The sequence below is a fragment of the Abramis brama genome (assembly GCF_963993115.1).
Source record: "Abramis brama genome assembly, chromosome: 6".
NCBI classification, from domain to species: domain Eukaryota; kingdom Metazoa; phylum Chordata; class Actinopteri; order Cypriniformes; family Leuciscidae; genus Abramis; species Abramis brama.
The window spans coordinates 21,313,593-21,326,945 of record NC_139968.1 but is presented as its reverse complement, the minus strand read 5'-3'; the positions used below and the strand labels follow the sequence as shown (position 1 = coordinate 21,326,945).

The following is a 13,353-nucleotide window of genomic DNA, read 5'->3' as shown; positions in this document are numbered from 1 at the left end:
TTTTAGAGAGGAGGGCCGCTGTTAAGACAGAATATATGATATCTCACTATTAATTAATTTAAAGATACGTTTTTTTGGTTACACTTTACAATAAGGCTCATTAGTTAACATTAGTTAATGTATTAACTAACATGAACTAACCATGAGCAATCCATTTGTTACTGTATTTGTTAATTGTTTGTAAAAATGCAGCTGTTCATTGTTAGTTCATGTTAGTACACAGTCCATTAACAATTGTTAACAAGATTTTAATAAAATATTAGTAAATGTTGAAATTCACATCAACAAAGATTAATAAATGCTGTATACATGCAGTTCATTATTAGTTCATGTTAACCAATGTAGTTAACTTATGTTAACTAACGAACCTGAATGTTAGAGGAAGAAAAAAAAAAGTGAGAAAAAAACGGTAACACTTTACAATAAGGTATTGTAAAGTGTTACCGTTTTTTTCTCACATTTTTTTTTCTTCTTCTAACATTCAGATATTTAAATCGAATAAAACACCAACAATAAAAAGAACTAGCTATGTTAGCTGATTACCTTAAAAGTTCATAGATAACAAGTCAGTTCTTTCTGCCGTACTTTCTCTGGCAACTAGACCCGTTTTCCTGTTTGTTCGGCATAAAGCCTATGGGAGATTTGGACGCTCAGGCATTGACGTTCTCAGTGCTTTTAAAATAAAAGTCCTGCTTCCGACACACAAACAGTTAAACTTAATGGCCGATGCCGATAATTAATCTCTTATAATTTCTATATTGCAATTATGTAATATTGCGAACAAAAACAGATGGAGGTCAGAGGAGGAGTCGGCAGAAGCGCAGGCATCATGGGTAATGGTAGAGAGGGTACATCGGCCTCAGCCACGGCCCTGTCCTCGTCTGGAGGGGCCCCGCAGGGCCCGATGCTGCAGTTCTTCACCAAGCTCCGCCGACACGCCAGCCTTGAGGGAGCAAGTCCCTATTTCAAGATCAAGAAATGGAAGTTTGACAGCAGCCAAAGAGCTTCAAGTCTAGACATGAGAGGTAAGTGACGCATCCAGCGCTCGGTGTGAATTTCATAATTAATGAACAGACTGTTAATTAACTTTTTAGTGTTTTTAGTGCATGTTATAATGGAATTGCTATATGCTGATTTGTATTAAAAATAAATTCTGACTGTATTTAATGCCAGAGACTCCCATATAGTATTATAATCTCCTTTAGAAAGACTGTTTAGACAACACATGACAAGTAGACAATTTTGAAAATAATTGTGTTGTTTGCATATTGTGTCCACAATAGTTTTAGGTCATTTATGTAATTCAAAGGTTTGGGGTCAGTACAATTATTAAACGTTTTTGAATCTCCTATGCTCAGCAAGGCTGCATTTATTTGATCCATAATACAGTAAAATGGTAATATTGTGAAATATCATAACAAATTAAAAATACATTTTAAAATGTAACTTTTTCCTGTGATGCAAAGCTGAAATTTCAGCATCATTCAGTCTTCAGTGTCACATGATCCTTCAAAACTGGCTCTATCACATGTTTCTTCTTCTCCCCATTTTCTGTTGTGTCTTTATTATACACTCAAAAAAACAACATAAATGGGGGCCAAATATTTAGTGGTCTTTGAATGGTCTAACTATTTTAATCACAAATCACTGGTCAGTAAATTTGCATGAATTGCACAAATACTGTAGATATAGCACGGAATAGCCGCATCTTGCAGACAGATTTTTACAGTCCACTTCATGGTAACGGCTTCATGTTAACGGTAGTTGAAACAATGTCTCCCAGTTTGTTTGAGTTTAATATGAGACCAAATATTCACTACAGGGTTCAAATCTGGACTCTGACCAGGTCAAAACATGAACCTGATGGACTTGTTCTCAAGCCACTTCTTGGTTGTGTTCGCAATTTGGGCAGGAGAATCGTCTTGTTGAGAAGTAAAATCTGATCATTCCTTTTTATATAACAGCTTTTCAATTATGGGAAGCAAGCCATTTTTCAATATTCTCCTGTACTCCAAAGCATTAAATGACTTTTCACAGTGAAGCAGCTCGCTAATACAAGCAGCTAAAAAGGCTCCCCGCACTTCTCTTCACTGTGGTAGAGGTGCATTTATTATTATATTTCTCAGCAGATCTATAATGACACCGCTCTGGAGCATCATCATGCAACTCGTGTTTCATTGTGATTCATCACTCCACACACAACTTCCCATATTCTGCCAAAAAAAAAAAAAAAAAAAATTCTGAGAAAGCAAAAGCTTTTTAAGTAGTGCATTTACTTAAAGGGATATTTCACCGCTGGAAAGATGAATGTGTATTTAAATTGGGTCATTTATGTAGTAGAAATGTGAAATTATTTTAGAAGTTGGTGCCTTCTAGACTGAGAAAAGCCAGAAAATGTATTTCTGGCCCATGTGGATGAAAGACAACAACTCCCAGAATGCACTTGCTTCGCTGCCCTACCTGGCCACTCCCAAGCCACGCCCAAGCCACGCCTACCGGTTACAGAGGGCAGAAATGATACAACTAGGTTACTAGTCGACTCGAAACTGAAAAGACGTCGTTTTATCGTGAGATCCCCCTATGGGTGGGTTGAAACATGCGGAACTAGCTCCTACTACTGGCTGTAGTCTCTCGCCTCTGGCCAAAAAAGCCTCAGATGACGCAAAATGACGATTTTTGCGTCATCTGAGGTTTTTTTCCAGACACACAATACAGAAATCTCTCGTCTCAGGAGGACATAAGGGAGAGAAGCACAGTCATTCGAAAATACTACCGGGTTTCTACGGATACAAAGCGTAATGCTAATCGGTGAAGTATCTCTTTAAATTGGGCTAATTTCCTGAACAATAATTTGTGGTTAAGACAATGAAAAGACAATGTAGTTTTTTTGGGCTTGGCCCAATTTTTTTTTTTGTCCATACATTGACATGTCAAAAAGCTTTTTAATGCTTGCTGCGCAAGAATGATATTATTCTGCCTAATATTTAAATAATGAGAAAAGCGCATGGTGAAGCTGATGAGACAATGAATAAACATGAATGAATAGATTAACTAGAATGCTGTTGTTTGATTATATAAGTATTACTGTAAAAATCTTTCAGTTTATCCTCTCAAGTCTGTCAGCATGAAAGGAAGTGAAAGAACACTGCTGTGGAAAGTACAGACAGTGTTATGAACCTGTGAAGCGATCAGTTTCCTAACCTCAGGGCTTAGATGCAAAGCAATATTGAATGTTTCTGTGCTTTTCATTTAGCCCCTGCATTGTGTATTACCTTGGAAAATGATTGAAGACCTTAATAGAGTTTTAGTGCCTTCATGTAGCATGGAGCAGAGAAACAGGTCGGCTTTATATTCGATAGTAATCTATAGTCTGCTAAACGCACACACACACACACACACACACAGAGAGAGAGCAGACTATAGAATATTCTCTCAGCCAAGACGGAGCTGCTGTATTTGTGTGCCAAGACTCACACTCAAGCAGATGGCCGGTTGACGCAGGGCTCTTCCATTCCAAACTTTTTTTTTTCTTTTTCTTTTTTTTAAAGGAGAGATGGCAAAAAAGAGCATTTCAAACAATCATTTTTTATTATTAGGGGTTCAAGCACGAAGTGCTGAAACCCTATTGTAATTGTAAAGATTTTTATTATTATTCTTCCGCCGTAAAACGCATCGTGCAGCCCAAACCGTAAGTGCTGGAGACTTGAAACTTTGCCAGACGGTAGTACAAAAATCGAGGAGAGGTTATCAAATTATGACCCCGATTGGCCAATAGGTGGCGCTATAGTAAGCAAAAGTATGAAATCGCTAATAACTCCTAGACGGTTTATCGTAGTGTCTTATATCACTGTAGTCCTTGGCTGAAGACGGACAAAACGTATATCTCCGATTTCATTTCCGGTATGCAAATTTTTCCGCCATTTTGAATTTTGTCAAAAACCTACTTTTGCAAACTAGTCTGTGGTTTTTCGCCCGATCGGAACCAAACCAGTGCAGAAATGTTCTTTGGAGTCTGATTATCAATAATTATCGAAAAAAAGTGGAAATTTCCATTCACGGTCGCTCGAGATATAACTCGAGAAGTAAATGAGCTGCCTTTACCAATCTCGATACACATGTGTAGGAGGTCAGTCTGGGGTCACACTAAAAAAATCGCATCGATTGGCCACATGGTGGTGCTATAACACTAAAAAAACATATAAACACCTGACTGTTTGTCCGAATAACTTGAAATTTGGTATGCAGTGTCTTTGTCCAAGGTGCCATGTATGTCTAAAAGGATATTGGCGTATCTCAAAAAACATGGCCACCATCGGCCAATGAAGTTTGAGCACCTATTAGACAAGGTTAATGGAGTCCGATCGGAACGAAACTCAGTGGGCATGTTTGGCTCAAGGCCATAAAGGTCTGTAAGAATTTTGAAAGAAATCGGCCACTAGTTGGCGCTAACGAGTTTTATGGCTCTGTAATCACGTGGTGTTACACTTATCGTCACAAAATGCATATCATTTAATAGATCTGCTCATGCTGAACAACTTTGCCTCAAGAACCATTGCAGTCAATCAAACCGTTCATTAAATATTCGTAATTATGTTAAAAACCTACTTTTGCGAACTAGTCCTAGGTTTTTCACCCGATCGGAATCAAACCAATCTAGGACAATTCTATGGACTCTCTAGATAAATAATTATCAAAAAAAAGTTGAACTTTTGCATTTTTCGCATGGGTATATTGGGTCATAAAGAAAATGGGCGTGGCAAAATGAACTCAAAAGCCTATAAATCCTAAACGAAAACTCAGAACTTCACAAAAATTGGTGAGCATATGTGCCATAACATTCTAAACAAGCATGCAAAATTTCATGTAGATCGGACGATAGGTGGCGCTATAACTGTTAAAAAGCTTTGAAAACCATATATTTCCTATGGTAAATTGCCTGTATTGGCTGTAAATTGACTTTTCCATCTATTATTTCAGTGGTTAAAAGCTTTCTAAATAAATCTAAATAAATGTCTTAAATGCTTATGTGCTTAAAGGCCTTAAATGCTTGAACCCCGATAAATGCTGCTTGTTATTTTTATTATTTTTATTTTTTATTATTAGGTCATGATTAAAGCAATGCTCTAATAGAATGGATTTCCATTGTAGAGTGCCCTGATTAACTAATAAGATACATATTATATTGTTAATATGTTAATTATGTTTTTTTAATGCATTACAACTAATGTACTATATTTAGAATACACATAAATAAGCAATTAAAGGAACATTTTCAACTAAGTATTACATTATTTTAAAATAATAAAAATAATAATTACATTAAAATATATATGTTTTAATTAATTTAACAAATTTAATACAAATTAAAGTGTATTATTAAAATTTATAATTAAAAACAGTTTATAGACAATCGTACTCGGTTACTAACGTAACCTCGGTTCTCTCTAGAAGAGGGAACGAGTACTGCGTTCGTAGAACGCTGCGGGAAAAGTCTCTTTTCACGAAATACTGAAGCAAAATTATCCTTAATTTTCATATTTGTAAAACGCATTGCGGCAGTGCACAGCCATGGCGAGACGGCTCGCTCACTCATTGGCTGTTCTGCGGCAACTGCATGAGCCTATCGAGCGAGGGCTGATGCAACATCAGACCAATGAGAGTGCTTCGCGCGCTCCTCGTCACATCCCGCCGAAACGGGTGTGGCCATCCCCTATAAAAGGAGCTCGAGTAGGCTGATTCAACTGGTTTTCATCGCCGAAGCGAACCAGAGCGAACCGCGCGCACGGCAGGGAACGCAGTACTCGTTCCCTCTTCTAGAGAGAACCGAGGTTACGTTAGTAACCGAGTACGTTCTCTTACGAGAGTTCTCTCGTACTGCGTTCGTAGAACGCTGCGGGAACCACTTGTAAGACGCCGTGCGTGCTGGGATGAGAAAACACCGACCACTGGAAGCTAGTCCAGGTATACAGTGCATAATCACCCGGTAGACTTCGGAGAGTCTGGAGGGGGGGGGGGGGGACAACCACCCTCAGATAGCTGCGTCCTAAGACGCGATATAACATCACATAGGCAGGGGGAGGCCTGGCTAATGTGGGAAATGTGGGTCTTACGTAATTTCGCCCAAATGGATGCGCCCTTAAGCGCGATACAGCGTCACATAGGCAGGGAGAGCCTGGCTGATGTGGGAAATGTGGGACTTACACACTTTCGCCCAAATAGGTGCGTTCTAGACGCGATATAACATCACATAGGCAGGAGGGAGCCTGGCTAATGTGGGAAAAACATGGGTCTTACACAATTCTGCCCAGAAAACTTCGGCGGCGCTGTGCGTCTACGATATCAGTGCCGTGTTTAGACAGCTGACTCGAATACACCGAAAATACTTGGCTTGCAAGTGCGGTGAAGTCTTCGGTGGCGCTGTGCGCCTGCGAAATCAGTGTCCTGGTTAGACAGCTGATTCGGCTAAACCGAAAACAACCTGGCCTGCAGGGCGGGAACTTCTAGGTTGTAGAACCTTATGAATGTAGACGGCGAGGCCCAGCCCGCCGCCGTACATATTTCCTGTAAGGAAATCCCGCTAGACCAGGCCCACGATGAGGCAACGCCTCTCGTGGAATGCGCTCTAATGCCCAAGGGGCACTGAAGGCCCTTGGTGGTATAAGCCATTGTTATGGCGTCAACCACCCACCTGGACAGGCTCTGTTTCGAAACAGCCGTTCCCTTGGAACGTCCACTGAACGAGACAAAGAGCTGCTCCGTCTGTCTGAAGGCAGCGGAGCGGGACACATAAGCTCTTAAAGCCCTAACGGGGCAAAGACAGCTCGAGTCCCCTTCCTCGTTTGATCCCGGCAGGGCAGACAGGGAATAACCTGAGCCCTAAACGGAGTGTTGAGGGATTTCGGCACGTAGCCGTGCCTAGGTTTGAGTATGACTTTGGAGTCATTGGGCCCAAACTCCAAGCACGTTGGACTCACAGAGAGCGCGTGCAGATCGCCTATGCGCTTCACCGAAGCGAGGGCCATCAAAAACACCGTTTTGAAAGACAGATGTTTGAGGCTGACAGATTGGATAGGCTCAAAGGGGGGACCTTTCATGGCTGCCAAGACCGTAGAAAGGTCCCACACCGGGACTGAGGGAGGTCTGGGGGGATTCAGCCTCCTAGCTCCCCTGAGGAAGCGGATGACTAAATCGTTCCTTCCCAGTGACTGGCCTGGCGTTGCTGTCGAGCACGCTGCGATAGCCGCCACATAGACTTTGAGCGTGGAAGGGGATCTGCCCTTGTCCAACAGCTCTTGTAGGAAGGAGAGAACCTCCGTCACCTCACAATCGAGGGGTGACAGGCCCCGAGCTGTACACCAGCTGGAGAAAACCGACCACTTCGAGGCATAAAGCCGCCTGGTGGAAGGCGCTCTAGCCTGAGTGATGGTGTTCAGCACTCCATCCGTGAGACTAACGGGTAACCGTTGAGCGTCCACGCATGAAGGGACCACAGCTCTGGGTGTGGGTGCCAAATCGAGCCCCTGGCCTGCGAGAGGAGATCTCTCCTCAATGGCACTGGCCATGGAGCGGAGTCTGCTAACTGCATCAGGACTGGAAACCAGGCTTGGTTGTCCCAGAACGGTGCTATAAGCAGTACTGGGCATTTCACTTCCCTGACTCGCTCCAGCACCTGAGGTAGGAGGGAGACTGGGGGAAACGCGTATAGCGGGCAGTGCGGCCACTTGTGGGACAGTGCGCTGTCGTTCTTCGAAAAGAACACGGGGCAATGAGCGTTTTCTGGGGACGCGAATAGGTCCACCTCCGCCCTGCCGAATCTCTGCCACAACAGCCGGACTGTTTGTGGGTGTAGAGACCATTCGCCCGTGGGAACGTTGTTCCTGGACAGCCTGTCTGGACCCAGGTTGAGTGTCCCGGGCACATGCACCGCTCTCAGCGAGCGCAGGTTGCGCTGAGCCCATATTAGGAGGCGCTCGGCCAGCCTGAAAAGGGAACTGGATCCGAGACCGCCCTGGCGATTTATGTAGGACACCACGGCCGTGTTGTCCGAGCGGACTACGACGTGTTGGTCCTTGATGTGGGGACAAAAGCGCGTCAGCGCGTTGTGAACTGCTAGCATTTCCAGGCAGTTGATATGCTGGAGCTTTTCTCGTTCTGACCAAAGGCCAAAGAACGGCCTGCCCTCGAGCAGCGCTCCCCATCCCGAGGTGGATGCGTCCGTAGACACCACTTTCACTCTCGAGGAAGTCCCCAGGCTTACACCTGAACGGTACCAATCGCCCGCCGCCCATGGTCTCAGGGCTGCTGCGCAGTCTTGATCGACTTTGAGGCGCAATCGGCTGAGTGCCCACGCTCCGCGTGGCACTCGCGCTTTCAACCAGAACTGCAGAGGGCGCATGCGAAGCAGGCCCAGCTGGAGAACTGATGATGCTGAGGCCATGAGGCCCAGCATCCTCTGAAACCGTTTGAGCGGGATAATCGCACCGCAGCGGAAGGACCTCGCTGCGTGCTGTATGCGCAGCGCGCGCTGTTGCGACAGCTGCGCCGTCATAGAACGAGAGTCCAGAACGATGCCCAGAAACGATATAGTTTGGCTGGGGTTCAGGGAGCTCTTCGTCCAATTGATCATGATACCAAGATTCTCGAGGTGATCGAGTAACATGGTTCTGTGCTCCACGAGCTGAGATCGTGATTGAGCTATGATCAGCCAGTCGTCCAAATAGTTCAGCACTCGCATGCCCCTGAGTCTGAGGGGAGCGAGCGCTGCGTCCATGCACTTCGTAAATGTACGGGGTGCCAGGGACAAGCCGAATGGCAGGACTGTATACTGGTATGCCCGACCCTCGAAGGCGAATCTCAAGAATCGCCTGTGGCGTGACGCTATCTGTATTTGAAAATACGCGTCCTTTAGATCTATCGACATAAACCAGTCTTCTCGGCGAATGTGCGCGAGGATTTTGCTGGTCGTGAGCATTTTGAAACTGCGTTTCACTAAAGCTCTGTTTAGTCGTCTTAGATCTAGTATGGGTCTGATACCACCGTCCTTTTTGGGGACTAGGAAGTATCTGCTGTATAGCCCCCCTTCGCTTTGAGCTTGGGATACATGTTGTATCGCCCCTTTGCTCAACAGTTTTGATATTTCGGCGCGAAGTAGGTGTGCTACTTCTGAATTCACCGTAGTTTCGACGCGCGCTGTGAAGCGTGGAGGGCGTCGACAAAACTGTAGCGAGAAGCCTCTCTTTATAATGTCTAGCACCCAGTCCGAAACCCCTGGAAGCGCGGCCCATGCGTCTGCATGGCCGGCTAGGGGTTGGATGCGAAGCGCGCTCTGTTCGCTGTGCGACGGCGGCGCTTCGGGGTGCGCTAGCATAGGCGTTACGCCTGAGACATTTGAGGCGGGGAGCGCGCGTAATACAGCGGGCAAAACGCTCATCCTCGACCGCGCTACAGTGTTTATCTGAGCGGGGGAGGTCTGAGAAGGTCTCATGCAGCCTACAAGTGAACGTGGGCGGGGACCGGGCACGTTTACTGCTTTGGCCGCGCTGTCTGCTTGAACAGAGCGGGCGCGCACAGGTCCCGTTTTTACAGGGAGCCTGTGGCTTGCCAGACATAGTGTTTGTGGGCACTGGGAAGTGGGCACTTTGACTATGTTTGGGGCGCGATCGAACTGCGTCGATCTTATGAGTACGGGCCCTGTGTGCAGGGCTGTGCTGGTGTGTAGAGATGGGCACAGAGAAGTGGGCATCAACACTACATTTATAGCACCATCGGCCATGGCCGGGACACCAGAAAATACACTCTTTTCGGGATTTATCTGGGTAGCCGTAAAAACGGCTTTTGTGTGCAGGCAAGCGGGCAGCTGTGCGGGCTTGTGCTCTGCTGAGAACGCTGAAGCAGTCGCAATTCCTGGGACTGAGACAGCGGTGCGCTTTGGTGAGGGCCCGGTCGCAACGGGGCTTACACACCTGCGCTTTCCTAGGCGTGCTAGGATTTCTTTGGGGCTTCCGGCTTCAACACAACCCTTGGTCGCGGCCCGCGGTGAGTGGGGCGGCGGCTAGTAGAGCGAGAGCGAGGGCGTGAGCTGCGCTGCTGTCGCTGTGAGGGGGCGGCCGAAGGCGGGGGCTGAGGCTGTGAGCTCCGAGGGGCCTGTTTCTCACGGCCCGCTGCAGAACTGGGGCGCTTCGGCAGGAAGTGCTTGAACGCCTGTGACGCTTTTTGGGCTTCGGAAAATCTCTCCACGAGCTCGGAGAGAGAAGATCCAAAAAGGCCAGCGGAGGATAGCGGGGCGTCGAGGAACGCGTTGCGCTCTGCATCAGCCATCTCCGTGAGCGTCAGCCACAAATGCCTCTCGGCTACGGTAGCGGAAGCCATACAGCGTCCCATGGCTTGTGCTGCAGCCTTGGTAGCGCGGAGGGAAAGATCCGACGCGCTTCTCAGGTCCGCGATGCAGATAGCTTCAGGTCCTATCTCGTCCAGTTTGCGGAGGAGATCGCCTTGGAAAACCTGAAGCGTGGCCATGGTGTGGAGAGCCGATGCCGCCTGCCCAGCGGCGGAGAAGATCCGCGCGAGCATCGACGACGTCATGCGGCAGGCTTTTGACGGCAGCGCAGGCTTAGTCCGCCGTCCAGCAGAGGGCGGGCAAAGGTGGGCTGCTATCGCCTGTTCCACCGGCGGCAGAGTGAGGTAGCCTCGGTCCTGAGCATTATCCAGGGAGGAAAATGCTGGGGATACAGACGAACGTGTTCGTGCAGAAAAGGGAGCGTTCCAGGCCTTCGCCACTTCTTCATGAAGCTCAGGAAGAAACGGAGCGGGCTTAGACACAGGAGAAGTGCGCTCACCAGGGAGGAAGCTACCATCAAGCCGGGTGCGCGAGGGGAGTTCCGGTGCAGACCACTCGAGGCCGAGGCTCGCCGCGGCCAACGCGAGTACTCGCATGAGCTCCCTCTCGATGCTAGCTCTAGCCGACGGCTTTCGGGCAGGAGGCGTGAGATCCGCAGAGCTCGCCCAGTCTTCACTGCCTGAAGCTAGCAGAGAGCAGGAATCCTTTTCGACCGACTCGACTTCAGAAACAACTTCCTCAGATGAAGCGGCGGCAGACTGCGGGCGCTGAGCATCAGGAAGTGCTTCGGGGGAAGCCGGTGAAGCTGGCGGGCGAGCCGGCGAGCTTTGTCGGGAAGAGGTGGGTTCCGGGGCCCGCTGCGAGCGGCGCTTCTTACGGCGCGGCACCGCGGCGGGGGGCGCAGGCTCGGAGAACTGTGCCAGGCGAGTCCGCAGAGTCACCATCGGCAAAAGCTCGCAGTGAGGGCAGCCGCCGTCAGCGAGCGCGAGCGCTGCGTGATCTTCGCCCAGACAGGAGACGCAAATAACATGGCGGTCTCCCTCGGTGAGCGGGGCTCGGCACGAGCCACAGGATGGCATCTTGAAAAAGACGCGGCTCTTTTAGGGGTGAGTGTTCGGGGAACACTGCACACACACACACAGAACAGAGCAGATAAAGGATATGAAGCGCCGGAAAGCGCAGCAGGTACGGCAGTAGAAGGCGGCGAAGGCCAGCGGCTTCAAGGGCTCGTCCCGCTGAAAAGCTTGCCTCGACGACGCTTGCTTCTCCGTGATCCAGCGATGCGTGAGCTTCGCTGAAGAGATGAAAATCAGTTGAATCAGCCTACTCGAGCTCCTTTTATAGGGGATGGCCACACCCGTTTCGGCGGGATGTGACGAGGAGCGCGCGAAGCACTCTCATTGGTCTGATGTTGCATCAGCCCTCGCTCGATAGGCTCATGCAGTTGCCGCAGAACAGCCAATGAGTGAGCGAGCCGTCTCGCCATGGCTGTGCACTGCCGCAATGCGTTTTACAAATATGAAAATTAAGGATAATTTTGCTTCAGTATTTCGTGAAAAGAGACTTTTCCCGCAGCGTTCTACGAACGCAGTACGAGAGAACTCTCGTAAGAGAACCATGTTATATACCAGAATGGAGCCAGACCAAATGCAAGTTTGCTAAAACAATGCCTAAATAAATTTCGGTTTGATCTGTGGATGCGTTGAAATATTTGCACTTTTGCGGCAAGTCCGTATGCAATGTATTCTAATCAAAACTCATGTCGTTCCAAACCCGTAAGACTTTCTTTCATCTTCTGAACACAAATTAAGGTCTTTTTGATGAAATCTGAGAGATTTCTGTCCCTCCATTGACAGTCTACGCAACTACCACTTTGACGCTTCAAAAAAGTTCATAAAGAGAATGTAAAACTAATCCATATGAATTGAGCGGTTTAGTCCAAAATTTTCTGAAGAGACTTGAACAGATTGAATTTAGGCTTTTATTCATAGAACAAAACCTATAAAGTACCTATATTGTCGAGAGCTGTAGTTCCAACCACGCAACTTTGATGTTTGCGAATGTTCATTGGAACTATGGTTTCGGGAAACATAGAATCGCTGAACTTTGGTGAAAACGGAACTTGCGACCATTGGCTAATACTAACAAGAAACTATGCAGGTTTTTTTGGTGGTCAATTAATTGTTGACAATAAAACCTGGAATGTGTTGATTTTTTTTTAACTTGCTTTGTGAGGCTGTTGACGCAAAATTCATGTCGTCCCTAAAGGCTCCCCCAAACGGAGGCAGTTCCAGCGGCAGCGTGCAGCCAGCGAGAGCATGGACCAAGAGGAGCACGACGCCCATCACATCGACCTCATACAATACATCGCTCGCACCAAGGATGTTACCTACTGCCCCACCCGACCCAGTCCACGCCTTCTATCCCCCCCTTCCACACCCCCACCCTCACTCGGCAGGTATCTTTAATTGCCTCGCCCATGCATTCGCTATAGCAACCATCTGCCACGCCACTCCTCATAAAGCAGACCCCATTCCACGCTGGACTGATCTCAGCTCGCTGATCACACTGCCGTATCATGGCATCATCAGCTTACAGTGCAAAAAGCTTTGCTTTAGAATATGGAAGTTATTTCCTTGAGTGTGGGTAAATTCCACAGGTGTACCTTTTTGGCATTTGTAGCGATTGGTTTGCATATGTTTTGCAAAATGTTCCAGGAAGGTCGATACGCATGGTTTTGTATTGCATTATTAGTATATTTGTTTATATTTGCTTACCTAGTACAACTGACTTTCTTGAATCTGTTGCTGTGCAGTGGTCTCCTCGAATGAGCCATCACAGAGTGAGTCACAACCATCTGTGCGTTCATGGAGGCATCTGTTTTAACATCTCTGAATCTGGGCCTCAGAGCTTTAACGGAAAGGAAAAATAAACAAACATAATATATTTGATATACTGTACCGTTCAAAACTTTGGAATCAGTCTTTTTTTTTTTAAAGAAATTAATACTAAGGGTG

General features: G+C 47.1%; 1 protein-coding gene across 4 annotated transcripts in view; it reads left to right on the top strand.

Moving 5' to 3' along the window:
- Window positions 1–13,353, top strand: part of cbarpb (CACN subunit beta associated regulatory protein b) — a 32,500-nt gene that overhangs the window by 13,741 nt on the left and 5,406 nt on the right. For all 4 annotated transcript variants that reach the window (XM_084117235.1, XM_084117236.1, XM_084117233.1 and 1 more), the window contains exons 8-9: window positions 791–1,025; window positions 12,605–12,794. In XM_084117235.1, coding sequence (XP_083973361.1) covers window positions 791–1,025; window positions 12,605–12,794 — 425 coding nt within the window. The remainder of the gene's footprint in view (window positions 1–790; window positions 1,026–12,604; window positions 12,795–13,353) is intronic.